The 27,540-nt window shown below is 40.5% G+C and overlaps 6 protein-coding genes, 1 long non-coding RNA gene and 3 other non-coding genes across 17 annotated transcripts; 4 read left to right on the forward strand and 6 right to left on the reverse strand.

Annotated features, from left to right (window-relative positions):
* Positions 1-257: 257 nt before the first annotated feature.
* Positions 258-5,019, reverse strand: ebp (EBP cholestenol delta-isomerase). 2 transcript variants are annotated; one of them, XM_035522520.2, is made up of 5 exons: positions 4,802-5,019; positions 2,723-3,032; positions 2,251-2,287; positions 2,026-2,156; positions 258-1,354 (listed from the first exon to the last, which is right to left on the reverse strand). In XM_035522520.2, exons 2-5 carry the CDS (start codon positions 3,030-3,032, stop codon positions 1,137-1,139), a joined length of 696 nt encoding a protein of 231 aa, XP_035378413.2. In that variant the 5' UTR covers positions 4,802-5,019; the 3' UTR covers positions 258-1,136. The 2 variants fall into 2 exon arrangements, with proteins under 2 accessions (XP_035378413.2, XP_035378412.2); XM_035522519.2 differs by lacking the exon at positions 4,802-5,019 and adding an exon at positions 3,303-3,434 and having other exon boundaries at positions 260-1,354.
* Positions 492-564, reverse strand: trnaf-gaa (transfer RNA phenylalanine (anticodon GAA)). Its single transcript has one exon. It is a non-coding gene; the product is annotated as a tRNA-Phe (tRNA).
* trnah-gug (transfer RNA histidin (anticodon GUG)) lies at positions 3,827-3,898 on the reverse strand. Its single transcript has one exon. It is a non-coding gene; the product is annotated as a tRNA-His (tRNA).
* On the forward strand, positions 4,308-4,379 carry trnae-uuc (transfer RNA glutamic acid (anticodon UUC)). Its single transcript has one exon. It is a non-coding gene; the product is annotated as a tRNA-Glu (tRNA).
* Positions 5,020-5,067: 48 nt separating the features above from the next.
* On the forward strand, positions 5,068-8,007 carry vma22 (vacuolar ATPase assembly factor VMA22). Its single transcript, XM_081707041.1, has 5 exons — positions 5,068-5,366; positions 5,476-5,579; positions 6,814-6,920; positions 7,223-7,414; positions 7,856-8,007. Exons 1-5 carry the CDS (start codon positions 5,256-5,258, stop codon positions 7,960-7,962), a joined length of 621 nt encoding a protein of 206 aa, XP_081563167.1. The 5' UTR covers positions 5,068-5,255; the 3' UTR covers positions 7,963-8,007.
* On the reverse strand, positions 6,079-9,518 carry LOC145653503 (uncharacterized). Its single transcript, XR_014119743.1, has 3 exons — positions 9,312-9,518; positions 7,467-7,555; positions 6,079-6,619 (listed from the first exon to the last, which is right to left on the reverse strand). It is a non-coding gene; the product is annotated as an uncharacterized LOC145653503 (long non-coding RNA).
* Positions 7,991-13,745, forward strand: si:dkey-109j17.5 (zinc finger BED domain-containing protein 4). Of its 6 annotated transcripts, XM_081707037.1 has the most exons (4): positions 7,991-8,086; positions 8,450-8,506; positions 9,767-10,079; positions 10,416-13,745. In XM_081707037.1, exons 3-4 carry the CDS (start codon positions 9,930-9,932, stop codon positions 12,210-12,212), a joined length of 1,947 nt encoding a protein of 648 aa, XP_081563163.1. In that variant the 5' UTR covers positions 7,991-8,086; positions 8,450-8,506; positions 9,767-9,929; the 3' UTR covers positions 12,213-13,745. The 6 variants fall into 6 exon arrangements, with proteins under 6 accessions (XP_081563163.1, XP_026853963.2, XP_081563161.1 ...); XM_026998162.3 differs by lacking the exon at positions 9,767-10,079; XM_081707035.1 differs by lacking the exon at positions 7,991-8,086 and having other exon boundaries at positions 8,296-8,506.
* Positions 13,746-15,399: 1,654 nt separating this feature from the next.
* apobec2b (apolipoprotein B mRNA editing enzyme, catalytic polypeptide-like 2b) lies at positions 15,400-18,291 on the forward strand. The gene is made up of 3 exons (XM_035522395.2): positions 15,400-15,823; positions 16,334-16,869; positions 17,134-18,291. The coding sequence occupies exons 1-2, from the start codon at positions 15,558-15,560 to the stop codon at positions 16,866-16,868; spliced, it is 801 nt and encodes a 266-aa protein (XP_035378288.1). The 5' UTR covers positions 15,400-15,557; the 3' UTR covers position 16,869; positions 17,134-18,291.
* Positions 18,292-18,714: 423 nt separating this feature from the next.
* On the reverse strand, positions 18,715-20,642 carry oard1 (O-acyl-ADP-ribose deacylase 1). 2 transcript variants are annotated; one of them, XM_026998215.3, is made up of 6 exons: positions 20,524-20,642; positions 20,071-20,142; positions 19,783-19,948; positions 19,624-19,682; positions 19,342-19,454; positions 18,715-19,151 (listed from the first exon to the last, which is right to left on the reverse strand). In XM_026998215.3, the coding sequence occupies exons 1-6, from the start codon at positions 20,524-20,526 to the stop codon at positions 19,049-19,051; spliced, it is 516 nt and encodes a 171-aa protein (XP_026854016.2). In that variant the 5' UTR covers positions 20,527-20,642; the 3' UTR covers positions 18,715-19,048. The 2 variants fall into 2 exon arrangements, with proteins under 2 accessions (XP_026854016.2, XP_026854017.2); XM_026998216.3 differs by lacking the exon at positions 20,524-20,642 and having other exon boundaries at positions 20,071-20,210.
* On the reverse strand, positions 19,783-26,689 carry guca1b (guanylate cyclase activator 1B). The gene is made up of 5 exons (XM_026998218.3): positions 23,511-26,689; positions 23,153-23,302; positions 22,470-22,584; positions 20,071-22,189; positions 19,783-19,948 (listed from the first exon to the last, which is right to left on the reverse strand). Exons 1-4 carry the CDS (start codon positions 23,709-23,711, stop codon positions 22,062-22,064), a joined length of 594 nt encoding a protein of 197 aa, XP_026854019.1. The 5' UTR covers positions 23,712-26,689; the 3' UTR covers positions 19,783-19,948; positions 20,071-22,061.
* Between the last annotated feature and the right edge of the window lie 851 nt (positions 26,690-27,540).

Raw genomic sequence — 27,540 nt, forward strand, 5'->3', positions numbered from 1 at the left:
CATAATATGAACTTCCACAATAAAGCACTTTTTTCCTCTGCTCCAGTAAATTCATGTTTGACTGATAGTACAATGGAAATGTAATTGCAAACTGGGGTTCAACTGCATTTTTATTTTAGCAGAGCTGGAGCACAACGGTGAGAAAATACATTTGCATTGTTGAGATTGTTATTTTTAATGTCATACCGTTAAGATAATGAAACTCAAATGTCAAAAGGACTTCGCTTCATTTGAAATTTGTCAGCCATTGTGAAAAAAAATGCAAATGAGTGGGAAGTACTCATTTAACTGTACGAAGTCACACCTTTAAGACAATAAAAATGAAATGTCACAAGGACTTTGCTTTTTGATTTTTAATTTGTCAGCCACTCTACAAAGAATATACAAATACGAATATACCTCTGGCATTTAAGTTATGTCTTAAATAATGTGGGAAATGAATTTGTAAAAACACCATTTCTTTAGCATTTTTACATCTGCATTGGAAAAAATGCCGAAACCCGGGATCGAACCAGGGACCTTTAGATCTTCAGTCTAACGCTCTCCCAACTGAGCTATTTCGGCTACAGATTCGCAGTTTAACACCACACCTCTAGTTGTCTAGACCCTATATTTACTTTCCACATAATTAGTGTATACTTGTTGCAATTTGTGTGCACAAGACACTTGATTGACATATGTGCATTTATTTTCTGTTCAGAGTTCATAAAGCTGCAAGCCTTTTGACTTTGCATGTTTCCGAATTAACAAAGTTCATCTTGTAATTGGCTCTCTCCAACAGGGCCCTTGTAAGTCTCGGACATCGTTATTCAGTTCAAGCTCTGCACTTTTCCTCCAGCAAAGCGCCAAAGATATGATTCTGTAAACTAAAACTCTCACAAAAGTTGACTGCGGGCCGCAGTTTCTGTAGACACCACAGTACAGCACAGGTATTATAAAATTTTAATTTTAATCTCAATATAAAAACGCTTTGTGATATTGTATTATATTATATACGATATCATCATCATCATCATCATCATCAAGACTGGCTTGAATATTAACAAATTAGAATATTAACTGATGATCTCCAAATATTACCTACAACAATGCAAAATTATTAGTTCCTATGTCTTTTTAAAAATATAATCTCTTTTCTACTTGAACTTGTGTTTGTGTGTTGTTTTGTCCGACAAAGCCTGAGTGAAAGATAACTGACACCATGAGTCCACAATAAGAAGGAAAGGAATCACAATCCATAAAACATTCATGAAGACAAAGTAAAACCAGAAATAAACAGGGTGGTTGTACTCGCTGTGGATGTAGCCATCTCTGTGTTCAGTGTAGAAGTACAGGACTGCCCCATACAGTTGCCCTGTGGATAGAGGAAGTTACTTTTAACCAGGGGGTATTCCACAAAGCATGATTTCTCATTTTAGATAAATTAAAGATCAAAGTTGCAGGTTGTCCATTAGGAATGGCCATCAATGTCCATCTGGATAAACTAAGAAATCCAGTTTTTTGTGATGCCACCACTCCCAGGCACAAATGAAATATTATGACAAACAAAATTTAATGTTTAATGACAGTCACTACAAACAAAAAGAAAAACACCAGCCTGTAAAATAATTTCATAATTTATCAAAAAAGGTACTATTAGATATGTATTTTTAAGATGTATGCTATTATTGACATTTAATACACTTAAAAACATTCTTTACCAAGTTTTAATATCACATACAATTATGAAAACAACAACCACCAAAACATTTAGAGTATTAAAAAATGTTTTAAAATAGCCAGCCCTGGTCTTAAACTGCTTCACAAACATTCAGTTAACACATTTCAGTGGGAAAAATAAAGTCTCCTGCACTCTGATTCAGTAATCCCTAGAGGTGTAAGGTATGTATGTGGGGTACTGCTATTTTGAATCTATGGTTTGTCTCATCCATATTCACTGTGGGTGACAGCATAGTTAATTATGAAAACAGTTTTTTACCATGTGTGCCCACACATTTAACAGCACCGAATAAGAAAACTTCTTACCTAGAGATACGATTAGCTGTAGGACAAATCTGTAGGGACGATTGTACAAGAAGGCTGCAACAACCCAGAGACTGAAAGGCCCCCATAGACATGCCGTCACTGTCTCCATGCACACAGTGAAATTATCTGCACTAAATAAAGATCCATCAAGATGGTTTGACACTGGAAAAGGCACGACTGCAAAGCATGCGGTACAGGTTTTACTCACATGTATTTCTAACTTACATAACATATCTGCTGTCGCCTTTTGCATATTCTTTCCCTGTGTGGAAAAAAAGAAAACAGGCACCATGAGCTCTATGCGTGAAATTCAATAGAGCACAGTAATGTCAGAAGCACTAGGCTGAAGTGGGCCCCTTCTTCTTCTTCAGGGACAGCTACACTATTGCTTAGCCAAAAACAAGTTAGATTCATGAGCATTTCATAAGTGTCTCCTTAGTACACAATGACCACATGGTAATTGGTCATAACAGAAACCCAGCAGGAGCCAGGCATGAAAGATCAAGCTTTTACTACAACCGTTTGAAATTAGAAATTTATATATTTATACATATATAATATAAATATATAAATTTCTAATTTCAAACGGTTGTAGTAAAAGCTTGATCTTTCATGCCTGGCTCCTGCTGGGTTTCTGTTATGACCAATTACCATGTGGTCATTGCACGTTGCAATTAAGGCTTCAGTGTTCACTCACAGAGTTGGGAAAGGAAGCTCTGGTCTGCTGGAATGATGGTGTAGTAGAGAGAGAACCAGCCCTCAATGAGACCATGGATGAATCCACACACAGTGAACCAGCACAAGGCTAACCTTCTCCAGGTGCTCAAATGGCATCCAGACACCCTCTGCCCGGTCAGAGCCCAGGCTACCAGCATTAACAGCCCAGATGCAGAGAATAGGAACGTGAGAATCTCAGACATGGATCTGTCATTCGGGATGTAGTTTGGGATGGACAGGTCCCGAGGCCAGTACGGGTGACTTATGGTTTCAGCTGCACCCTTTGGCATCTACAAAGACAGAGTGCACACCTTAAAAGCTTCTATAAAATATATAATTACAAAATGTCAGTCACATCAAGGAGCAAAAACATAGAGCAACACAAAACAAATCAAATAAAATTGATGGATAGCACATGACAAACTATCACGTAATAAGACCAAATCCTACTTTATATTGAGCATACTCAGTTTAGAATACTCAATTCAGCCTATATATCCTTTAATGACTTCCAAACTTTATGCAAAACTGCATTATTTCACCTAAAGCCTTGTGCTTACCTTGAATGATAGAGAGGAACGCGAAATAAGCAAAGGTGTAGCTTTTTGCAGTTTGAAAACGAAACGCAACAAGAAGAAATACACTTTATAAGAACCGTTCAAAACTTGCAGGACGTTTCCCTGTAGCTGCAAACGTCACACCAGTCACCGCCAATCAGCACATCACGCCACAGGAGACGCACCCTACTGTATTGCCGTATGACTGCACCACCCAATAGGTACTCCCGTCACTATAAAGCGGGAGGTGTCCGCCGACCTCTTTGACGACTTGGCAAACAGAACAGCACCACATGAGACATACTTCGGTTTCAACTGGAGGATCGACGTGGCGCGCAATGTTGTATTGTGGTCGGTCTCAAACGTTTGTAGTGATCTAATAAAGTGCATTTTGTTTTAACTAATTTCCGAGTGTCTTAAAGAAACCGGTAGTGCACAGTTATTAAGTGGGGTATTAAAATGAGTTCTAAAGTCACTGGCAAGTTTTCCAGGGGGAAAAAAAAAGAATCGCTTTAACGGTTACACTTTGCCGTGACCCGGATTCGAACCGGGGTTGCTGCGGCCACAACGCAGAGTACTAACCACTATACGATCACGGCAAGCTACCAGAGCGGTAGTCGCTAATCTAAAAATAATTCACATGACCATTATGTACCCGTTTCATTTCAGTGTAAATTAGTTTTGAGACGAGCACAATTCACAGGGTCAACACTAAATATTTTTGCATGTATTTGGCAATAAAAAGATATTTAAAAAAACGAAAATTCAATGCTTATAATTGTACTCCACTATACCATATAAACATTTGACAAAAAAAAAAATGGAGGCAGTAAAATTTGTCTCAAAACTATACGTGTGTGTGTGTGTCAATATTTTTGGCCTATAAACGGATGACAGTATGGCTAGCTAGCTAAAGATATATTAAGATATAACTAACACGCTACCAAGAAGACCACAGCTAGAAGACCAAAACACGAGTCGGGCAAGAACAAAGCTCGTACCAATGACTCCCATATGGTCTAGCGGTTAGGATTCCTGGTTTTCACCCAGGCGGCCCGGGTTCGACTCCCGGTATGGGAATTAAAGTTTTGTCCTGTGCGACATTTTTCCCCAAGATGGCCTCCTTTGGATATTGTTTTATAACACTGGTAACAAATATGCCAAATGTAAGTTGGGTTTTAGAGGCCCTAGACTAAAGGTATCTGTGAAACATTAGGAGAGCACAGGATAGTTGGCAAAATGCAATATAAAGGTGGAATGGCTGAGGTGTTCAGTAGTTCAAATACATGGAAGAGTGGGTAGGTGAGTGGGTTCTTGTGTCGTGTAATACGGTGTAATTCTGGTATGAAGTGAGTAGGCTGGGCACTATGTAAAGTTCTAATGGTTTGGCACAAGATATTGGACACTATTTATTATCCTGTGTATACAGTTTTTTTCTAGTAGCATTATATCTTGTTTGAACAAACACTAGAGGTGTTGGTTGAGAATTTGGTAACACTCACCTTTTTGTAGGCTGCAACAGTGCAAATCCAGAGACAAATATTTTCTTATGTCACTGAATACGATGTACACTACATCTGCCTTTGTTAAAAATATGCAAATGTTTGCAAAACTCATACGTTAAGTATGCAGCTAGCGCTACAAATCCAGAAATTAATAGAAAAAACGGCGCATGAAACGAGGACAGGCACACTTGAACGAGACCTCTAATGGCTATTTTTAAAAAAAAAATTTTTTTACAATCAGCTGACTATTGCTGTCATGTGACCTGACATGGCGACGTGGTGGATGACAGTAAAGAGAGTTCAGCGTCTCGACAGTCTTGCAGAAATCCTCCAACGAAGCCACTGACGTTTTTAAATATTGTTGCTGTAGTGCGCGAGTATTATCGCTGCTTTCTGCAATATATACATTTACGTTCAACTCCCGATTTTTTTTTCCCAGACGAAACTGAAAATGAGTCTTGATCCCGCGTCTCTACGTATAGATCAGCGGTTACTCTATTTTATGGATCAGCTGGAGATTTTGGAAGAAAAAAGACAGAAACTTAACGCCCTCATAGAGGAGGTAAGAAACGAAAATGGTGTAAATTCGTGCGTTTATTACATTTCTTACACATTAGACTATTTGGATCTGTGTTGTAAAATATACTCATCATAGACTCGTCTCTTTACAGGGATGGTTTAACATATCCAAGGCACGTTACTCCATGGGAAACAAGCAGGTTTCAGCCCTACAATATGCTAGCGAGATGGACCCGCATGTCTACGTGAACACAAGGTCCAGCCATGTTATTGCTAAATTATCCTTGATTCATGTTTTGGCTATGTTGATTTAGAAACTCACAAAAGTTAGCATCTGCTTGTTAGCACACCTATTTTAATTCATAAATGTTTGAATGTTAGAATTTCCAAGATATTGGGCATAAACACCTTAAGAGACATGGATTCAGTGTATGAATGAGTAGATGCCCCTTAGGTTAGTGGGTACAAATCAACATAGCATATACACTGAATGGGCACTTCATTAGTGCCTAAGGAAAACAGAAAAGCAAGACTCCAGTGGGCAAAAGTGCAAAAATTAGATCATTAAGAATTGGAACATCACCTGGTCAGATGAATTCAGACTTCTGTTGCAACATGCTGATGGGAAGGGTCCAAATTTCAATTAAATATCAAATGAAATCAAAGTTTGTCACATACATAATCATACATAGTGCAACTTGCAGTAAAATGCTTTGACAACTATCGGCATGAAAGGTAATATATAGAGAGAAACTCTAAATTATAAAGATAGATAATATAACTTAAAAAAGTATGGACTCTAGTTACAATATATATAATACACTAATGATAAAAACTAGAAGTATACAGATTGGCAGTAGTATGTGGTGCATAGTTGAGAGCATAGATAAGTCTGAAGTGCAAACTGAATTTGGCATAAGCAGCATGAATTGATAACCTCTTCCTCTTAGGTGTCAACAATTCAAGCTGGTGAAGGTTGAGTAATGGTGTGTGGAAAGTTTTCTTGGCACACCCTGGGTCTTTTGACCGAGGTCTTCTGCCTATGGATGGACAGTAGGACTTAACTAAGAATTGTGACCAACCAAATTCAACCTTTGATGGAAGTTTTTTACCCCATGCCACAAGGGCTGTATAGTCATGGATTGGTTCCAGGAACATGACAGCAAATTTTCCTTGCTTCCCTGGCATTCACAGTCCCCAGATCTCAAATCTATAGGGCATCTTTGGGACGAGATAGAACGGCCTGTATTTTGCAGCAACTGCAAAAAGCTGTCCTGTCTGCATGGGCCAAGATTCCTGCAAAACAATTTCACCATTTAGTGAAAACAATGCCAAATAGACTTGCTGCGGTTCTGAAGGCCAGAGGAGGCCCACTGCGCTACTATATGGGTGTCTCTAATAAAGTGATCATTCAGTGCATATGACAACCTTTAAAAAAGCATTAGCTGTAGCTGCAGTCTGACTTTGACGTTTTTTATTCTGAAACGCAGCCTCTCAGAAAATGGTGTTGTGGAGTTCCAGTGTGAGCAAACTGAGCACAAAGCAGAAGAACCAAAAGAAAGCGATACAGTAGAGAACATGGGACCAACAGAAGGAGGTAGGACTGATGAACTCTCAAAATGCTTTCATTTTCTAGGTGGTCAATGAATGATGAATCAAAAGTACCCCCCCCCCCCCCCCCAAAAAAAAAAAAAGTTGAATTGCAGATATAGAAATCTGTTAAGTAAGCAAGAGATGCTGGACACATGGCTGGAAAATGTGTCTTCAACTTGAAATTAAATGTTACAGTTTCTGTGATTAAAAATGTGTTGGACTTTAGTACGGCGAGAAGTGAAATAATCACCAGGGAACAGACAAACTAGACCAGAGAAATTTAAACAGGACATCCCTTATTTGCAGGCCTTAGGAGGAGAATGAATGTCAGACAGAAAGAAACTGAGGACGAGAGCACTGCTAAAGGGCAGCATGAGGAGGAGCGTCAAGTCGCCCCAAAAGCGGAGAAAGCCCAGTGTCCACTTCAAGAGCCACTGAAATGGTTTGGAATCCTTGTGCCCCAGAATCTTAAGCAAGCTCAGACTGTCTTTAAAGAAGGTAAGATTAAAACAACAGTCTGTCCAAAACTACAGTTGTTTCTGTAACTCACCCTGTAGATTAGGTAGAGCAAGTTGCTAGCAACACCACGGTCATGGGTTTGGGTCAAAGGGGATCACATTATTGTCATGCTGATAAATACTGCAATGTTGAGACAAAAATGATCAGTCACAGTTGGTGCCAAGATTCACAAAATAATATTTAAACACATTTTTATGTTAAAAATGCAAAATTTGCCATGATTAGCATAACATAGTAAAACATCTTTTATGCAATCTCATAATTTTGTTTGATCCATAATAATATAGTTTACTTGACCTCTAATAATTATTCTTAAATAAAGTTTTATGTTTAATTACTTATGACATTCTTTCTACTCCAAAGTGCGCTTATACTATTTTGGAAAATTAACACAATTTTGTTTTTCAATGTAATTTGCAGTCATCACCCTTTCAGCAGAGATTTCAACTTTACAAAATGTGATTCTGGTCACCAGAGAGGAGTTGCAGTCTCAGATGAAGGAGAAACAGAAGATTTCATTGAATTAAAAGATCACTATTCACATATTAAACTTTGTTTAAACCCCTCTGTAAGCACTGTTTCTTTTTCTTTTTTTGGGGGGGAAGACTTTGTACCACAACTGGACTGCAATTCCTAACTCAGGAAAAAAGAGTAAGTGATGATTGGGAAAACAGTGGTTACTGGGACATCCTCTGCAAAATATGGTGAAATACTGTTTACCATTAACTCTAGTGTAAATGTTGGCCATTAGCGAATACCTAATAAAAAAAAATAATAATAAAAAAAAAAAGTTGGCACAAGGAATGCGACTTGTGCTTCATGTTGGGTTTTCACACTCTGATATCATTTCTTTACAGACTGTCCTGACAGACCAGCACGATCATTCCATTTTTATTAAAACCGGAATGGGAATCTTAATGTTCTGAAATGTGGCGAGGCCAAGACTTGATGGTGAACTACGTTAAACTGTTATCCTGCTCATGAATCCACTGCATGTTCTACCTTCATGTGCAGGGGGCAGCACAGGGGTCATATCACACCGGGGAGTAAGCCAAGTCACCAGCCATTACGGTCAGTCGCACCCCAAATGTTTCTCAAACTTTAGCTGGACATCGCTAACCGAGTCTGTCGATGCATGCATGCCCGGTTACAATGAAGAGAAAGGGGAAGATAGGTTTCTTTTCTTGGCGGTTTAAACGACATTTTACAATTCAAGAAGAACGTGGAAATAACATTTATGTTCAGTGCAATTTATGTTTGCCTACAAAGAACGTTCTGTCGACTCCGATATCGTCCTGCTCCAACCTGAAGAAACACTTGGATGTGAGTTGCAAGTGACAATAAGTACTCGCTTGGTCCATGTTTTGTTATATTTGCTGACTTGACCGAGTTAGAATTGGTTATATAACATTCTAGCTATGCAGAAAACGGCTCCTCTATCTTTGGTTTTATTCAAACTAATTTTTGCCCTGTCCATGTGGTCCTATGCAATAAGATAACGCGAACAAAGAATTCGTTTTGGGAAGGCGTTTAGTTAACCTAGATTAGTTATCTAGCTAACATATATTTACATTGAAGCTATTTTGGGCAGTTCTAACACTAACATTACTTTTGAACAAACTTCCACTTGTAACTATATTGTCAACTATAGCTCATCCGATCCTTCAGCATCACACTTGGTGGCGTGCAGGCGAACAATCCGCTTCTCTGTTGCGAAAGTAAAAATGCAATATCTTTTGCAAAGTTCAGTTAGTTGCTCCGTACCAGTTGTACGGAACAAAGTAGTTGTTAACCTAGTTATATATCTAGCTATAACCAGTAAAGTAACAAGTGTATGAATGAAATCCAGCAATATAAATATAGTACCATGACTCACTTTTGGGGGCGACTGAGGGTGCGACAGCGAGCTAGTTCTAGCTAGGTTATCTGAACTAAAACTAAAAGTAATTTGTTTTTAAAACGCAGCTAAAGGCCCGGGAGTGCCAGGCGAGCACATGCGGCCAGGTCCCTCACAAAAACGGCCCTGTGTTAAAGTCGAGGCGGTTCAATGCGTCCGTCGCTTGAACGCACACCGCAGTCAATTGTTAACGGGGACGGTCAAAATGGTGGAGGGGAAGGAAGCCCTCCCCTTTGCTGCCTGCTTCCTGGTGTCCGAAGCGCTGTCGGATAGATGAAGCTGTTTACACTGGGGCCGAACACCTTTACCGACAAATCATCTTGGCCTTTGTTGTTGGGTTTTGAGACAAGAGTTGTAAAAAGCTCGCATTTTAAAGGGCGTGATGCGCAAGCGATGCAATCGCTGTGATTTCCGTTGAACACGTTATCTTGCAGACAAAAGCCTGCCGTCATGTATGGCAACGGTGAAGGTGTCCGCATATTGAACCCTAACGCCGTGTAGGTTGCGGGATTGCTGGAAGACGAAGGCAAATTCCAATCAGTCAGGGAAGTTAGAAGAGTCTCGTTGCTTCCGTCTTGGAGGATTTGAGAATCACCGATGGCGTCCAATTCTAGAGTCTCCATTCTGGATTACTTCAATATTGTCTTTGAGGGGGAAAATGGCAAAATTGAATCTAACTGCAAAGCTTGTGGCACAAGGATACAGGCGAAGCGGACAGTTACTTCTAACTTCGTTACACATTTAAAGGTATGCGATTTCATGTGATGGGGGAGTTATTAATTGAATCGAAAACAATTTAAATGGCGTCATGAATTTTATGCGGAGTACCAGAAATCCAAAATAAAGTATAAAAACCTTCATAACTTGGTACGTCCCGCCTTTTGATTTCAGTGTAACGGAACCGGACCTAACATTAACGAGATTGGAGTGTTTTTCTTTTCTTTATTCTTTTATTAAAATAAATATTGCTTTTATTACATCAGGATGTGATACACAGGTCATACAAGCATTTCAAATGAAAATATTTATAATCAAATGAAAATATTTATAACAGTCCTTATTTCTCTCCCCCCTTTCACGCAGCGTAAACATCAAGCAATGTATGATGAGTTTGTGAGGAAGAAAGATGTGAAGAGAGAGACCTATGCTTCGGGGGCAATGCAAACCTATGCACCCATCAGTGGAGCCAGCCGAACAGCTACCCAGACTGGGGCGGGGACAGCCAAATTCGACCGTAGTGATCCACGACAGTCCCTCATTTCTGAAACCATTGCCAAGATGATCATCCGAGATTTGCAACCTGTGCAGATCATGGAGAACGAGGGCTTCCGGGAACTTCTTCAGCTTCTCGAGCCCCGATACGTTCCAGAACCAAGCCATTACATACAGCAACAGCTCCTGCCAACCTATGCCTATCAAGTACAGCTGGCAACCAAGGTGGCGCTGTCAGGAGCAGAGTCCTGCAGCGTGACCCTGGATCTTTGGAGGAGTAATACCGCGTCTGCCAGCACCGGTTCTGGTTACCTGGGAGTGACGTGTCATTTCATAACCACAGACTGGCAGATCAAATCGGCGTTGTTAGCATGTTTACCTCTCCCAAGTAATACTGACACTCAGCGCATACTCACTGAATTTGACGAGATCTCCCATGCTCATGGCATCTCGGGTAAAGTGTTCCGTATCGTAGTTGACCCCTCGCCTTGTGAAAGCCGATCAGCTTTCCGCCTGCCTGGTTTTTATCTCCATGGTAATGGTAATGGGGATGTGGAGGATGAGGAGGAAGAAGATAGTAGCGATGAAGATATTGGCACAGCACTAAGCAAAGAAGCTGTGAGTGGAGCGGAAGAGGAGAACTCTCTAAATCATTGCCTTGGTCGCTGTAGGATAGACTGCTTTGCTCACTCGCTGGCTCAGTGTATTCGAGAAGGAATACGTTCATCCTCACAGATATCCATGACTCTCACCAAAGCAGCTTGCTTCTACAATTATGTCATTGCCACAGTGACTCCAGAAAAACTTGGACAAGTCTTTGGTCCTGGCAACGCGGCAGGAAACGGACAAGGCCCTTCAGGTCCAGACCGGCACTGGAACGCCCAGCTCAAGACAATGCGGCAAATGCTCGAGTCAGTGGATTTCTTAGAGGATATAGTAGATAGAAACGACTTGGCGCTCAACAGTGTGGAGAAAGCCATGCTGCGGGAGCTGGTGGAAGTCTTGGAGCCGTTTGAGGAGGCCACAGACATGGTCCAGGGGGACAAGCATGTGTCCATTAGCCTGGCCCTCCCCAGTGTGCTTGGCCTACGGAAGCACCTCGCAGAGGTCGTAACCCACCAATGCACGGGGATCGCGACGGGACTGTCTCAGGCACTGGACCGGAGACTAGCCGGCATTCTTGAGGACCCTCTGTACGTGACGGCTACGACGCTGGACCCGCAGTTCAAGCTCTCTTGGAGCAGTGATCGTGACTGGCACAAACAGGTTCTGCTGGAAGAGGTGGGGAAGCACACCCAGCCAGTGAGTCCACCGGAGCCCAGCTCCGAGGCTCAGGCGTGCCCTTCCAAACGCAGCAGGCTGTTCTCCTTCATCAAGCAAAGGCCCACCACGCAGGCCAAGAGTATGGAGCAAGAGCTGTCCGCATATCTCCACGAGGAGCCCACAGACGAAGATCCACTGCAGTACTGGAAGCGCAAGTCCATTGACTTCCCCCTGCTTTCGCAAGTGGCCAAGAAAGTGTTTACAGTGCCAGCTACAACTACAAAAGTGGAGAGGATATTTAGTCTGGTGGGCAAAACAATAAGGCCAGAACGCTGCCGACTCCTTCCAAAGAACTTAGAGACTCTGATTTACTTAAAGGCTAATTACAGTATACTATGGTCTTAACCAATTGCAAAGGCCATCTTTACAGGTTACTTACAATAGCTTTATAGAATTTGGGCTTTTTTTTAAACTGAAGGATGCCTCAAATCCCAAGAGCAGCTTGTGCCTGTAACATGAATTTGAATATAAAACTGTAGAATTACCCAAAGCAACATCATAATGATTTGTTTCTGCAGATATACACAGTAAATGTACATAAACACACAAACATTAATTAAAATAGTATGGTAGTGTTTTTCATTTTTTGGTTTTTGTTTTGTTCTAGCTGATACATTTATTGCTTCATATTTGTGGCATGTTTATATATATATATATATATATATATATATATATATATATATATATATATATATATAAACACATTCTCATTTTCTCCCATTCTATTTGCTCTTCACTTCAATGTTATGACATCCAAATAAATAATTCAGAAGTTTAAAAAAATGCAGCTCCTGCTTGGCACAAACCTTCTACCCTATATGGAATGATATCAAAACCAAATAAAAATATACATAAAAGCAAACTTTTGGAAAATGCAGTACGCATAAAGTATCCACATTAATCATGACACAAACATGTTTTTATGTTTAGTATTTTTTGCATGCAGCCAAATGTACCTGTAGCAACATATACTTTTAATTGCTTTTATTATTAGGTAATATGTGTGGCCTCAGGCACAGAAGGAAGTAGAATTATTCAAAGGAGCTCCTGTACCTCACCTTGTAGTGAGTTACCCAAGAGCAGGTAGAGCAAGGTATTAGATAAAGCATGGTCATGGGTTTGATTCTCATGTTATACTGACAAATATAAGTATCAGTAAATAGAAGTATGTGGCTCTGGATAAGAGTGTCTGCCAGATGTAGTGTAAATGTTAGGATGTAGAGGAACATGTCTTATAATCACATGTGGTACCTGTATTGTGCTGAGGATGGGAACTGCAAGAGATACTTGGGTTTCAGAGATTGGTATTAGAAATTAAATTATCAAGAGAATTTACTTTTCCTTTAGGAATGTTGCCACGATTGTTCGGCAGGTGTAAAATACAAGGCAAAATGGTCACATCTACATTTTTAATTGTGGTATGATAAATATGCACCCTTCATAGAAAAGCAATATTAAATGTGCACTGCAGTTCAACTGGCTTTCTTTTATGTACGCGCTTTTTATTTTGCTTTGATAATCTTTCATGAAATGATTTCCTCAAACGTCCACACAAGAAAAGCTTAATACTACGTCCCTATCGCCATGACCTTCATAACCATGAAGAAGATGAGAGCAAGCAACAGTATGGTAGATATATATTTTCTTTGCTTGCTCTGAGCTTACCAATTCACCCTGCCGGAAAGCTGCAGGCAGACCGGGTAATTGGAAATAATTACATTTCATTGCTATAGGGAATTGGACAGTCTCCAGCTGGTGTGGCTGAATAATGAGCATTCAGTCATGAAGGAGAAGGCCTGTAATGTGTTTGGGAGGTGATGTGTGAGTGAACAACCCCCCCCATAATAATTTAGATTAAAAATATCAGTCATCAGAAAACTACAGCTTTTTGTTCTCTTTCCTTCAGCATGGAGAATGTAGAATCTTGTAGCTACCAGGCAGTCACTAGTTTTATTCTACAAAAGCCTCACGCTGATTTTGTCAGAAGACGGTGTCAAATTGCCAGCATAGAACAGAATATAAGTGTGTATTTGTGCCACGTTATGCATTTTAATAACATTAGCGTAAAGCACCAGTACATTTGTAAATGCAGTTTTAGATTGGTTTAGACATGCGGGAAATGGGCCGTGATGCAGTGCAGATGTAATGAATATTTAGTTTAGTGTGTGTGTGAGTGCGTGAGTGAGAGAGAGAGAGAGAGAGAGAGAGAGAGAGAGAGAGGAAGGAGGAGGAGGAGGAGGAGCAGCAGCAGCAGCACCTCAATTTCAATTTCCACTCTCTGCTAAGTAATTCATTTCAGAGGTAATTACCAGGTTGGTAAAAGTGTATAGACAGGCCATTTCTATCCCAACTGAAATGGATGATCTGCCATCGTGTTGCTCTGTGAGGAAGGGAGAAACAACAGAAATACAGTGAGGAGGGGATAAACACAGGAGAAACACACACTTTCATATTACGCCCAAGCAAGTCCAAGCCAGACACAGCTGTGTACACCTACGCATTTAATGTGCTCGCTGCTCTGGATAGATTTATGCCATAATAAATATGGCACACTTCAATACTACGTTTAACCTATAAACATAAAGCACCTTTGTGTCCGAGCATGTTTACTAATCTAAGCTCATTTCTGCCCCATTTATGTGACTGCATCCACTGAGACATAAAAGGCAAACGCACATCATCAACATTCTTGCTCAAGGAGAAACAAACAGAGCTATTTAGCATTAAGATTTATGGATGCAGCAGTTTATCTGCATTGAAATGCAGTGGAGGACATTGAATAGAAAATGTGATCAGACCACAAGAAGATCCAGGATGTTTGTTTGTATAAGGTATTTACAGGTAATCCTACTGTGTCCCCTACTATGGCAAGAGGGAGAGTCCCAATCAAGCAACAAGTGTGTTATACTTTGTTTTTATGAGCATTTCTAAAGAGATGGAATGTGTTTTAATCATGAGTCACTAATAGCTGTGTGTCTCAGCTGGTCTGACTAGAATACACTCCAGCCTCATAGCTAAACTGACCTTGCTGTGAGGGTATTAAGGCCTAGTGCTGACCTGTGGAAGTATCTGAAGAGAATGACTCACACTGAACTGTCTGCCAAAACATGGTTATTAATAAACCGCCTGTTGGTGGTGTGCCGACAACTTCAATGATGAATAGGGGTGACAAACACCTCTGGAGGACTGAGAGTAAAAAATATAATTGGAAATAAAACTAGAAATTGAATGGAAAAGGTAATTAGGACATAGCAACAGAAATAGTAAAGGAAATTACGTAATACTCATTATTTCCCACTTTTCCAGCTGTATTTCCCAATAACCTTCAACATTTCCAATTGTATTTCCCAAAAGCAGGTCCAAATGTATTTCTCAATTAGCTTTTAAATTCATTTTTCCATTTCCCAACTTATTTCCGAGTGGTAGCCCACCTGCTCTGAGGCTCTGTCCTGCTCACTGCCGTGCACTCTCCTTGGGTCTTTTTATAGCATGGAAACAGGAGAGAGCAGCTGCCCCTAATCTCCCCATGGCATTCTCTAACCATTCACACTTCATTTGCTCCGGAGGCTGGAAACACCTCTACACACTCAATCCCCGACTTACGCACGCAGTCTTTGGCTTTCTGACTCGTCTGCTAAAGCACGCTGCTGTTTGCTCTCAAACCAGCTCAGCTCGGCACCCAGTTTAGCCATGGCAGACAAAAATGCTCCCAGCAAAGTAGGCGCAGTGAAAAGGAAGGAAAAGAGGATGGAACCCAAGACTGAAAAGGAGAAAAAAGAGAACGAGAAGGACAAGAACGTGAAAAAGACGCCCAAGAAGATTCCGGAAAAGGCCGAGGTGGAGGCCGAGAAGCCGACAGGAAATGGGGAGGAAGACCAAGGTGCGCAGGCCGGTCCTGAAGATGGCGAACTCCAGTTTGAGCCAATAGAGCTTCCTCCGTTTGAGATCATCACTGGGTAAGGAAAAGTTCTCCTCGTCTTTCCTGAAGGACCGATTAACTAATCTCAAGGGGGTTTTGCTTGTTATAGCAGACCATACAACAGTTGTAGCAACATACAAGTAAGTGATTTGATACTTAGCTTTTTATGATATATGAAAACCAAGGTCTTTCAAACAATAGTGGGTTCTGTACCAAGAACTAATTGGTAAGGAGTGAACTTCACATGAAATGTTTGCGAGCCCTTCTTAAAGAAGACAAAGATCAAATGTGATCAGTTTATCTTCACAGTTTGTGGAGTTGAATTGAAGCCCCTTAGCAAGATGATTTAAAATACCCGCGTTATTTCAAGTGTTGCTTATGTCGCAGTGAACAATGCATCAAAGGATGTTCCACAGGGCTGGTGCTAAAAACTAATCAGTAATGCTGAAAACATATGATGACCTTTCGGTCACTGCCAAGGAGTGTGACAGAAGCTTGTCAGAATCCATGAGGTGTTTCATAGCAACCGTTGCCTGTACCTTGTCAGGGAGCGGCTCAACTCCTCCTACTTCAAGTTCCAGTTCAAAAACGTGGAGTACTCCTCGGGCAGAAACAAGACCTTCCTGTGCTATCAGGTGGACATACGCGGTGGCGCAGCAGATGCAGATGGTCTCCGTGGTTACCTGGAAGATGAGCACTCATGCACCCATGCCGAGGAAGCATTCTTCCAGCAGGTGTTGCCTTCATATGACAAATCGCTGCACTACACGGTCACCTGGTACATATCGTCCAGTCCCTGTGCTGCATGTGCCGCTAAGCTGGGAGAGGTCTTGACAGTCCGCAAGTCCCTCCGCCTTAACATCCACTGTTCACGCCTCTTCATGTGGGAGGAGCCTGAGGTGCAGGCCGGGCTAAAGGCACTTGCCCAGGCAGGATGTAAACTGAGGATGATGAGGCCCGTGGACTTCAGCTATGTTTGGTCCACTTTCGTAGAGAATGAGGATGAAGGCTTTACGCCCTGGGAGGACTGTCAAGATTGCTTCGAGTACTATGACGAGAAGCTGACAAACATTTTGCAGTAGGGTAAGTGCATCACTTAACCCCTCTCTGTAATCAGGAGCCATGCCTGGTCTTCAGCCAAGAGGCCGACAAAGCTTAACATCAGTGGCAAAAGACAATAAAGTAATGCCTGTAAGCAACTTTTAATCAAACCCATTATGGAACAAACGTTCTCAGAGAAAATAGGTTCAACCTGTGTTTGTTTTACTTTTGATTCACTGAAAAATATTATGTTATTTTGTCAATAATCCTTGAGACAGGTAATTCATCTCTTTTTTTCTCCCCTAGGATTTGTCACTAGAGGGCACTGCTTTCGTCTCATTGCACAAGCTGTACTTTATCTACGAATTTTCTGCTGAGAAATTGTTTCTCTCTGTCTGTTATGTATCACACTGTAATATGTTAAAACTAGAGAACTCAGACTCTTATGGTCTTTAACACTGCAGTAACTGAGTAGGAATGATGTAACTACATCATGCAGTACATCCAATGGGTTTCTAACGCTTGTTGGTTATGCAAAAATACCATAATTTGACTCAATGTACAATCAATTCATAGATTAATTACATCTATGCTCACTGGGCTCAGTTGATGTGATGTAAAATCGGGTATTCCTTTTATGACTCAGGGCTGATTTTCCTGACATAGATTAAGCAAACTTTTCAATATGCTATGTACACTTGATTGAGCTTGTCTACAAAGTTTGCCACATCTTAAAAAGCAGACATGTTGAGCTTTGTATTTCTCCATGTACTGAATGACAATCACACCAACGTTGCTTTTTCTAAATGAAAAGGACTTCTCATGCCATGTTGAAAGCTGATCTCAACTGGCGATTAAATTCAAGCACTTCACTCTTTCTGTGAAGTAAAGGTGATACACATAAATTCCATCCACAACCATTGGGTTTAACTGTGCATTTCAATGCATACAGCAATACAAAGACACACACACACACACACACTGCATATTTTGCATCAAGAACCTTAATATAGACTTAATCAGCCTAGTGTCTAACGTAAATGATCATGAACCAAAAACCACTGTGAGAAGGCAGCAAACACAGACACATAAGCAGTAGTACTTATACAGGCTGCTAAATAGTAGCACAGTGCTTCCAACGACTGCTGCTCTAGTCTGCTTACGTATAACATGCAATCTAACCCATTCATACTATGGAAACAGTAATGAGCAATCATGTTTAAGCTGCACTCGATGATTCCTCATGGATTTGACACATTAGGACATAAAAGTGAACTAATCACCAGATCATTATTCAAATGCTATTAATTGGAAGTCGACCAATATGTAGCTTTAGTCTGAGGGACATTACACTTCCCCTCATACCTTTATTTCCATGAGGTAAACTGTTTGGTAAATGCCAAATAAAAACATCATTCTGAGAGTCAGTGCTTTTTCTACAATAAAAAACTGTAGTCATGTAAATTTAAAGTATTTGTGTGTTTCTCTAATATTTACACTTTTGGAATATTACTTTGACATTAATTTTAAGAAAGCGTTATACTTCAGATTGCACTAACAACCTTTTGATTTTACTTTGACTGCATGTGTGAAGTTGTGGTTGAGCTGATATTACAGCTGAAGTACCATTGTATTTTCAAATACAACTGCTTCGAATTTATAATTTTCAAAAGACTCACACCATTTCATAGTGTTCACCCCTAATAATTACATGTAAAATTAAGTCAATTTAATAGTTACTGGTTTTTTTTTTGATACTTAATATTTTCAGCTAAGGTGGGTATTTATTGTTTTGCATATGGCTAGTACACAGTGTAACGTCATCCTTAATCCAAGTTCTTATGAAGTATCTTTGACACTAAGGCAAACAGTAGTCAACACGTGTGCTGAAGTATGACTGCTTTATAGTAGTACATTTGTCACAGCATTTTGTATTACTATCTAGCACCATCTAGTGGTTAGTGCTCTTTATCATCCATAAACCTTAAACGCTCCGAAAATGAACAGAAAGTGTTTGACTACATAAACCTTCTTTTACAAGCAAAGAATCATGTCATTAGGCTTAAGAATTTTTTATAGGCTAGTTATCACTTTGCATTCCTTTATTCTAATCATAGAATTATAATTTTGTCCCCAAGAAAATGATAGAAAAACCAGTAATGCAAATCAGAAGAGAAAAAAGGTTAATGTGCAAGTTTTGTACATGCTCTGTCTAAATGGCTTAAATGAAATATACAGTGATGGTCACATTTGAGTTCAGGAAGACTTCTTCAATCATCACTGACACTTTCTCCCAGTTCAACTGATCCAAGCCACAACCGATCCTAAATTAACAAACAAATAGTTACAAGATTCCCAACATTTCTGCCATGTATTTGCAAATGAATGCTGCTGCCACAATGAAACTAAATTCTAAAAGCAAACTTACATTCCCAGTAATGACAGGTCAATTATTATGATCCAATTTTGTAAATTTGTGTAACTGAGTTTGTGAATTGCATGAATGGTTCATACCGAGGCATTGAGAGTCTGGTCACGCCACTGGCTATGCAGTGTGCTTTCATCGCCTCCAGGCTTTGCCTGAGAGTTTCATAGGTAGGCTTGTGGTTGTACCTTTTTTTTGTAATCTGATAAAGGCAGGAGAAGAAAACGATATACAGTCTGAAAAGAAAGTACAAACCGTTTATTCTAAGTCTGAAAAATAAACATTGATGTTTGGTACCAGCCTGAATAAAACATTATGCTGCTTTATCCAGTAAAAAAGATTGACCAGTGAATAAATCACTCGTATCTCACCAGGTAATAAACAAATCGGTCAGATTTCTTAAGTACAGCACATTCCCCTGGTTTTTTCTCTGTGAGAACAAAATAGCAAAGAAAGAGTGGTTAAAATAAGAGGATTATGCAGGAGTGTTCCAAAAGACAGGGTCTCTGCACCCTTGTTGTGACACTCACGCTGCGCCAGGAGCTCCTTTACTCCTCCAAACGTCTTTCTGAAGTGCACAGCGATACCTACTCCCATGCGACAGTCCTCACTGATGCAGTGGGCTAGCGAGTCTGTGGCAGGACAGGAGAACAGATCTCCCTTCACACACATCAGCTTACTTCCCTCACCTGCAGACTGACCAGGAGAGTGGGACATCACTGACCAACTCACAGAGTGCGACTAATGCCATCACAGAGACTAGGCTTTGCAAAAGATTAAATACCATTAGCTAACGTCATTTAAAAGTAACTAGTTACCTCATCTTTCCTGGGAACTACAGCTTCTCGGGCTTCCTTCGTCTCAGGCGGACTCTTGGGCTCTTCAGACATCTGAGTGACAGCCAAGTTACCAGGTGAACACATGAATGGACACAATTTTGCGAGCTACTTCATTAAGCGATTAGATTTTAGCTACATAATAAGTTCATCAAACGGAACGTCTGAGACGCAGGACTACAGCTCAACACAATCTAGTTTTATAAATTAGCTTGGCTAGGTTATTTTAGGTTCAAAAACGTCGACCGAACTGCGTAGCTAAGTTAGTTTTGAAGAGCTTTTACTCTCTCTATGAAACGTGGCACACGTTTAGCCAGCAAAGTATCTAACTGCTACCACGAAAAATGTTTACTGCCTGTTTACTTTGCATCATTCCTCAATTATTTACCGATTTTCGTATGACTGTGCTAAAACACGTATTAAACTAAACAGTACCATGTTGGCTGAAATGTCTAGGAAAAGGAGAAGCAGCAACGTAGCTGCTCTATCATTCTCTGTTGGGAACAGCTGCCACCTGGCGTAAGGAAGAAGAAGTACATGCACTTGTGTTTGTATATATTTTATTTATTTTATATTTATTGTTTTGTTCAATTCATTGTATTTATTTACAATTACATTTTATTGGTATAGCTCTATATTTGACTTGCCGCACGTTGCTGAGCAAGAGCACGAAAAAGCGCTACATGTACACTCGAACTCCTAACGCCTCTAATCGCTCCTATCGCGGAACACTCGTCACGTGGTGAATGAGCCCATTGATCACGTGATCACGTTGCCTGTGTCGCGTCCTACGTGTAACCACGCCCACTTGTCAGCGCACACCTGCACCCTGTTCGTTGTCGTTTGTGTATGTATTGAAACCTGTGGGTGTGAGTCTTCTTGTCGGTTATTGCTCATATTATGTGTTCATGCAGTTCGTGTCAGTGCTGTTATGTCTGTCGTTTGTTAATGAAGGTCTGTCCCCGTCGAGGGAGTCTGTGCGTCCTACTCTGCCCTGCAGCACTCGGGCCGTTGCAGCTTCTGTTGCAGTGCGCCTTTCTTCACCTCAGCAGGTTTATTGTTCACAGGGGACGGATCATCCTGCTTTCCGCAGAGTCACTAATGCCAAGTGGTCTGTCTCCTCATCCCACTCCATCTGCATATACTGGCATCCAAACGCATCCTCCATACTTTAAAAAGGGCAATCCTGAGGTTAGCCAATATATTATGTAAAACACTACTGTTTGTATGATGGAGTTTGTATCTCCACTAGCTGAAGGATTTTAAACTTACAGCAGGAGTAGGCAGCTTGTGAACCTGTCCTGTCTTTTTTCATATGCTAAATGCTACTCCAGTCTATTAGACGGTTTTAAGTAGATGAGTAGAACTATGTAGACGTAATGTCAGTGGTGAATATGTGCTTCCGTCTGTTCCTCATTTAGCCTGTTTCACCGAGGAGATCTAACGTGACTGGTCAGGCCATGTGTTTATTGCCTGAAGGACCCAGGCTCGAGACCCGGGTGGGGTCACTGCCCTCCACCTTTGCTACATATATACAGACAACATACTTCTTGTTTGAACTTGGCATGATATAGAGACATTGTCATGTGAGGATAATGAATAACTCTTTGTAATATGTAACCCTGAGGCTTTAAAATTCAACTGCAGTAGTTTGCAACCTGAGTCCAAAACAAGTGGAATTAAATACATGGAAATGGGAAAGCGAGGAATGCAGCATCTGAAGCCGTACAGATGAACAGCAGTGGGATAAGAAGGGGCATAAGCGCCAGAAAATCCCTGCGCGTCTTCCGCCACTCTCTGAAAAGTTAATTGATCCTCAGGGGAGACGGGCTTACGCCTCACTTTGCATCCTCATGCATCTCCTCTCGCCCGTCTTCCCCAGAACTATCGGCATCTGCTGGCGAATCACAAGCTGCGAGTGGGCTGAATGAAACCGCGCGCGCGCGAGGGTCGCCAGGGGCGCTGATGGCGTTTCACAAGTTGCTGCTCCGTTGGCGGTGCTCATTGATCCAGTCTCCAAGGTTCACATCCATCTGCAGCATCTTCATGACCCACTTGTCACGCCGTGCGCCGTCCACGAACTCGTCCAGAGAGAGCTCCCCTGTAGAAGAGGTCAAAAACCTCACCATCACTTGCCCTTTAAATACCACGGGCAAACTCTGACAAATCATGACTGCTTGCAAGGGGAAGGCATTCCAGTGGAGCACGGTTCCAGATTATTCTCCTGAAGACCTACCGCCCAGCAGTGTTTACGCCCAATCGCTGTCTTCGTTGTAGTAGTAGGTCTCCGGGACTAGACATGAGCACCCTTGGTGTACAGTGATGGTATAAAAATGTCTGCTGTTTGCTGAGATTGTTGTGTTGATATGCAATGAGATTACCATCTCCATTCTCATCCACCAGCTCAAATATCCGGTCCACCACCTGGTCTGGGGAAAGCAGGTTACACTCCTCATCCAGCTCCCCATGGCATGCCTTCTTCATTCGGTAGATTGACTGCAAAAATCAGTATATATCACAAAGTGAAGTAACCCAAGAGAAATGAAGGCAATCTGTAGTAATGCAGTGCTGTTTAATTTTCTCTTTGTAAAGATCCTTCATAAAAAAATCTGAAATATCATGGAAGTTAATAAAATACACAAGATTATCTTGTCATTCCCTTAACATGTTAGGATTTTCCCCAATGTCATATCTTGCTCTTATCCTAACTGTGTATTCAGGTACACACACATATACACACACATATATACACACACACACACATATATATATATATATATATATATATATTTGTGACCCACTCTCAATTTGTGTCATAATTATCAGACCATGCAGTCATAGAGGTCAAATGGATAATCCATCTTTAGTACCCTCTCACTTTAATGTCAGAATTAAAAGATGTCTGCTACACAGCTAGGGCCTTAACTGGGCCAGTAACTAGGGAATTAATCTTCTTGTTGAAAATTAGATTTGGAGCTTCAATTTAAATTCAAGTTAGCTAAAATTCCCTGCCATGTCTGGTTCAGTCTGCTCAAATAAATGATAAGGAGCATGAGATGATTACCTCCACAATCTCCTTCAGTTCTGTTTTGTCAATGCAGCCACTTCCATCTTTATCGTACATCTTAAAGGTCCATTTCAGTTTATGTTCCAGCTTGCCTCTCAGTACCAGGTTCAAAGCTGCAACATATTCCAGGAAATCAATAGTGTTGTCCTGTGGAGAAAGGAAGAGAGAAGACTCACAAAGAGTCAGAAGACACGAACGTCTGAAATAACAAACTTTGGTAATCATTGCGGAAATGTTTATTTATCACTTACATTATAAGCTTCATTTCTATCAAAACACCACCAAAATTGAGTGGCAACTGGAAAAGAATCAGGTCGTGGTCCAGTCAGACAAAAATAAAAAGTGCACTACTCACCCCATTTTTATCAAACGCACGGAACATGTTCTCTATGTAGTCTGCAGCCTCTTGGTTGTTGGTTACTCCAAAGAAGCTCTTGAACTCATGCATGAAGAGAGTTCCACTTGGGCATTCCACCACAAACTTCTTATACCACTCCTGCAATTCAGCCACATCGATCTCCTTGTCGTCCGGTTCCTCACTAAGCCGCTGACCCATCTCACCAGTAGATATAAAGAAACGCAAATCCTGCCTCTCAACCCAAAATGTCCCTCATATATGAAAGCTTTTCACCATTTCAGACTTACCCAGTCAGACACGACTGGTGATATCAACTTGCAACTGGAAATGCAGCTTTTCCCAGCACAAAGACACAGTCATGTGCACACGTAAAATAACTGAAGTTTCCCTTTGAGTGGACTCACCTCAGACAAAAGTAAAAGCGTTGCCTTAACCTCGCAATGCTTAAGCCCTGCTACCTTGGGATCTTGCACAAGGACTATTTTGGATCACATGACACAGGATTATTCATATCAACATGTCTGAGTCAATTAGTTCAGCGGCAGATCAACACAAGCTTCGTTACAGGACATCATTTACAATGTGGAACATTCTGTTCTCACAGACGTCCTCTGGGGGAAGTCATAAGCGGTTCTGGGAATTACCATACTGAGCTATCATAAACCTTCCCATTCCAAATCTTAATGACTAGTCTTTAAATGTAGTAGATTGATCAGTGTCAAGGTCAGGAATTTTTTTTATACAACAGTCATATTAATAACTAATATCTATAGTATTATAATAACCAACTATATTACTAAAGAACATGTAAAACTTTTCAAAAAATAGGGTCTGGCTAAGGGTGTGACTAAGAAACTTGGCCTGCCTCCACATAGTACGGTGGGTTTAGAGTAACAAGAATACTTCACCAGTTGCTCAGCACAGAGGCATTTTGAAGTGAACTCAGCTTATTTGAACACTTTGCACCAGAGAGAATAGCATTATGTTGTTAAGGTGTGTGATTGAAATAACAGTCTAAAGCATCAAACAGTAGTGGGAGAAGGGGAGCAGCAACATGTTGTTTCTATTAATAATGTATCATTTAAACATATCTGCAGGTGATTATACAGAAACACACGTGAGGGTTCTTGACCAGTACATTACAGTAGTGTGTTAATGAGGAAACGGTAACAGAGACCTGTCTGCTTCTGAGACCTTCTGTATTGGGCTGACTGTTTACTTTTGGGAGATGAACTCTCTCGCCCTAGAGGTGTCATGACTATCCCAGATATCGTTATGATTACTCCCCAATGCACTGGCACAAATGGAAGGTTTGCCTGAGAAGCAACAGGAGTTTCACACTGTTATCGCATTGGATGAAACTGCTATACTGAAAATGTCAAAATGTCATAATTCAGTTGTGATCTTGTTCTAGCGTATTAAATTGGCCCCCATCACAGTCACTTAGTTTTAGGTTTACAATAATAGAATAATAATATTTCTGTGTACAGTTATGTGCAAAATAATAGCAGTCTAACATCACTAATGTATTTAATTACTGATTTTGGCAGAAAAGATAATACAACATGAGAAAAAATTCATGGCTAGGTGTAGCCGAGTAATGGGCAAACAACAGAATCAACAGTCATGACATGCATGCTGCTAATTGGGTGTAATTGACTCATTTAATTAAAGGGGCGTGTTTAAATTAATATCAGTGTGGAGTTCAATTAGTAAGGTCATTCATTCTATGAAGAAACAGGTGTCAATTATGGCTCTTATTTAAAGAAGGAGGGCAGCAAATGTTGTACCTGTTGGTTTTAGCCCTTGCTCAGTGAGTAAAATGGGTCGTTCCAGAAACTGTACCGAAGGAGAAAGAATTTTGATCAAGAAGTTGATTGGAGAGGGGAAAACATATAAAGAAGTGCAGAAAATAATTGGCTGCTAAAATGATCTCAAATACTTTAAAATGGCAAACAAAACCCAAAACATGTGGTACGAAAAGAAATACTACCATCCACGTAGATCATAGAATAACAAGAATGGCAAAGAAGCATCCAATGATCAGCTCCAGGGAAGATCTTCAGTTAACTGTGAGTACTGCAACAATCAGAAGACGCCTATGTGAAGCCAAACTACTTGCAAGAAACCATTGCTGAAAAAAAGTACCATTGCTGGAAAAAAAAGTGTTGAAAGGTTACAGTTTGCCAAAGAACACACTGACTGGCCTAAAGAGAAGTGGCACAACATTCTATGGACAGATGAGAGCAAGATTGTTCTAATTGGGTCTAAAGGCCACAGACAGTTTGTGAGATGACCCATAAACACTGAATTCAAGCCACAGTACACTGTGAAGACTAAAACATGGAGGTGCAAGCATAATGGTTTGGGGATGTTTCTCATACTTTGGAGTTGGATGCATTTATCGCATACCAGGCACCATGGACCAGTTTGAATATATCAGAATACTGGAAGAGGTCATGTTGCCTTATGCTGAAGAAGAAATGCCCTTGAAATGGGTGTTTCAGCAGGACAACGACCCCAAATGTACCAGCAAGCGGGCAACATCCTGATTCCAGACTAACAAGACTGATGTTATGAAGTGGCCAGCCCAATCCCCAGACCTCAATCCGATTGAGAAGTTGTGGAGTGACATCAAAAATGCTGTTTTTGATGCAAAACCCAAGAATGCGGAAGAACTGCGGAACGTCCAGTCATCTTGGGCTGGAATATCTGTTCGCAGGTGTCAGATGTTAGTTGACTCCATGCCACACAGATGTAAAGCAGTTATCAGAAATAAAGGTTATACAACTAAATACTAGTTCAATGATCAACAAAAAAGCTAAATCTGTAAACAACTTTCAGTTTATACTGTAAATATTTGAGTTTGTAAATTAAAATGAAAACACTGATTCTTTGAACAGCCCATTATTTTTTCTTCATTTTCAGTTTAAAAATTGATATTTCATTCATGTTTTCATTTGGAATTGAATGTGCAGTGCTCCCAGTGCCTTTGTGTATATGGAAATAAATGCTATTATGAGGATTGAGCTTTTTCTCAGTTGTTTTAAACACACTGCTATTATTTTGCACATAACTGTATATCTCCCACATGAATTTGTCCCTGATGAATTATTTCTACTCGTAAGTGATTTGTAATATCAGCAGTGTTATGGGTCTGTTCAACACTTGTGAGACAGATGTTTCATAAATAGCAACTTTGCATTCTAATTATGCACTAAATAATTAGCCATATATATATATATATTTTATATATACATTATATATACATTTATATATACATTAAGATACTTAATTCAAACTTAAAACTTTTTTTTTTTGGTGAAGATATTAGGTTCTAACACCAAGTTATCTTTATTTTCCCCATAATGTAATATCTGAAAATGTCCCTAGATGTCAGTGCTTCCTAAGATATGTTTGAAAACACTGTTTGATTGGTTGCTGGGTTTGGTTTATGTTTGATGTCTGTTTGTTTACATTAAAAAATAAAATCATTAGTAGTTATTTTGCCTTTTGACTGTAAAGGAATAATAACCCTAGAATGAGGATTTAACTTGCCAGTGAATCCAGTTATCTTTTCATGAATGACAATGTACAATTTCTAATGATTGAGATCATACAGCCTGTCAATGTCTAGTGAAGAGAGGATTTTAGAGAAGAACGGCGCTGATCTGGGGTTCATTTTAACACCCTTGTTTAGCCTGCATCACGTAGTGCTCCTAAAAGGTCAATGCTTGGCAACAGGCACAAGGAAATGTGCCGGGACACAAGCCCATGGTTTCAGCCACTCAATTTAAGGGACCGGTCAGGTATAAAATCCCTTTGCTGGCTCAGTGCTGGACTCTGTACTGTATGTAATGATATAAAGGCAGTGAAAGTAAAGCTGTGCAAAAATCTACGTGTAAGGACTTGACATCTGTGGGTTTAGTGCATGAACACTGAACTGTCCCATTCATCCACTAATACGCCTCTCACTGTCAATGACGCATAGGCTTACCAGTTCGATCAGCTTTTACATTGTCACCGG

The sequence above is a fragment of the Electrophorus electricus genome, chromosome 24 (genome assembly GCF_041902795.1).
Source record: "Electrophorus electricus isolate QZ-2024a chromosome 24, ASM4190279v1, whole genome shotgun sequence".
Taxonomy (NCBI): Eukaryota; Metazoa; Chordata; class Actinopteri; order Gymnotiformes; family Gymnotidae; genus Electrophorus; species Electrophorus electricus.

What these genes read in the sequence shown, in the direction of transcription:
- vma22 (XM_081707041.1), top strand. Translation starts at nt 5,256, where the DNA reads ATGAGTCTTGATCCCGCGTCTCTACGTATAGATCAGCGGTTACTCTAT. An exon ending in TTAACGCCCTCATAGAGGAG is followed by an intron (nt 5,367 to 5,475) that starts GTAAGAAACGAA and finishes GTCTCTTTACAG; the next exon opens with GGATGGTTTAACATATCCAA. An exon ending in CATGTCTACGTGAACACAAG is followed by an intron (nt 5,580 to 6,813) that starts GTCCAGCCATGT and finishes TCTGAAACGCAG; the next exon opens with CCTCTCAGAAAATGGTGTTG.
- guca1b (XM_026998218.3), bottom strand. Translation starts at nt 23,711, where the DNA reads ATGGGTCAGCGGCTTAGTGAGGAACCGGACGACAAGGAGATCGATGTG. An exon ending in GTGCGTTTGATAAAAATGGG is followed by an intron (nt 23,303 to 23,510) that starts GTGAGTAGTGCA and finishes CTTTCTCCACAG; the next exon opens with GACAACACTATTGATTTCCT. An exon ending in AACTGAAGGAGATTGTGGAG is followed by an intron (nt 22,585 to 23,152) that starts GTAATCATCTCA and finishes TGATTTTTGCAG; the next exon opens with TCAATCTACCGAATGAAGAA.
- ebp (XM_035522520.2), bottom strand. Translation starts at nt 3,032, where the DNA reads ATGCCAAAGGGTGCAGCTGAAACCATAAGTCACCCGTACTGGCCTCGG. An exon ending in GAGCTTCCTTTCCCAACTCT is followed by an intron (nt 2,288 to 2,722) that starts GTGAGTGAACAC and finishes TTTTCCACACAG; the next exon opens with GGAAAGAATATGCAAAAGGC. An exon ending in ACAGCTAATCGTATCTCTAG is followed by an intron (nt 1,355 to 2,025) that starts GTAAGAAGTTTT and finishes CTCTATCCACAG; the next exon opens with GGCAACTGTATGGGGCAGTC.
- oard1 (XM_026998216.3), bottom strand. Translation starts at nt 20,175, where the DNA reads ATGTGTTCACCTGGTAACTTGGCTGTCACTCAGATGTCTGAAGAGCCC. An exon ending in TAGTTCCCAGGAAAGATGAG is followed by an intron (nt 19,949 to 20,070) that starts GTAACTAGTTAC and finishes TCTCCTGGTCAG; the next exon opens with TCTGCAGGTGAGGGAAGTAA. An exon ending in AAAGGAGCTCCTGGCGCAGC is followed by an intron (nt 19,683 to 19,782) that starts GTGAGTGTCACA and finishes TTGTTCTCACAG; the next exon opens with AGAAAAAACCAGGGGAATGT.
- apobec2b (XM_035522395.2), top strand. Translation starts at nt 15,558, where the DNA reads ATGGCAGACAAAAATGCTCCCAGCAAAGTAGGCGCAGTGAAAAGGAAG. An exon ending in CCGTTTGAGATCATCACTGG is followed by an intron (nt 15,824 to 16,333) that starts GTAAGGAAAAGT and finishes GTACCTTGTCAG; the next exon opens with GGAGCGGCTCAACTCCTCCT.
- si:dkey-109j17.5 (XM_026998159.3), top strand. Translation starts at nt 8,567, where the DNA reads ATGCATGCATGCCCGGTTACAATGAAGAGAAAGGGGAAGATAGGTTTC. An exon ending in ACCTGAAGAAACACTTGGAT is followed by an intron (nt 8,759 to 10,415) that starts GTGAGTTGCAAG and finishes CCTTTCACGCAG; the next exon opens with CGTAAACATCAAGCAATGTA.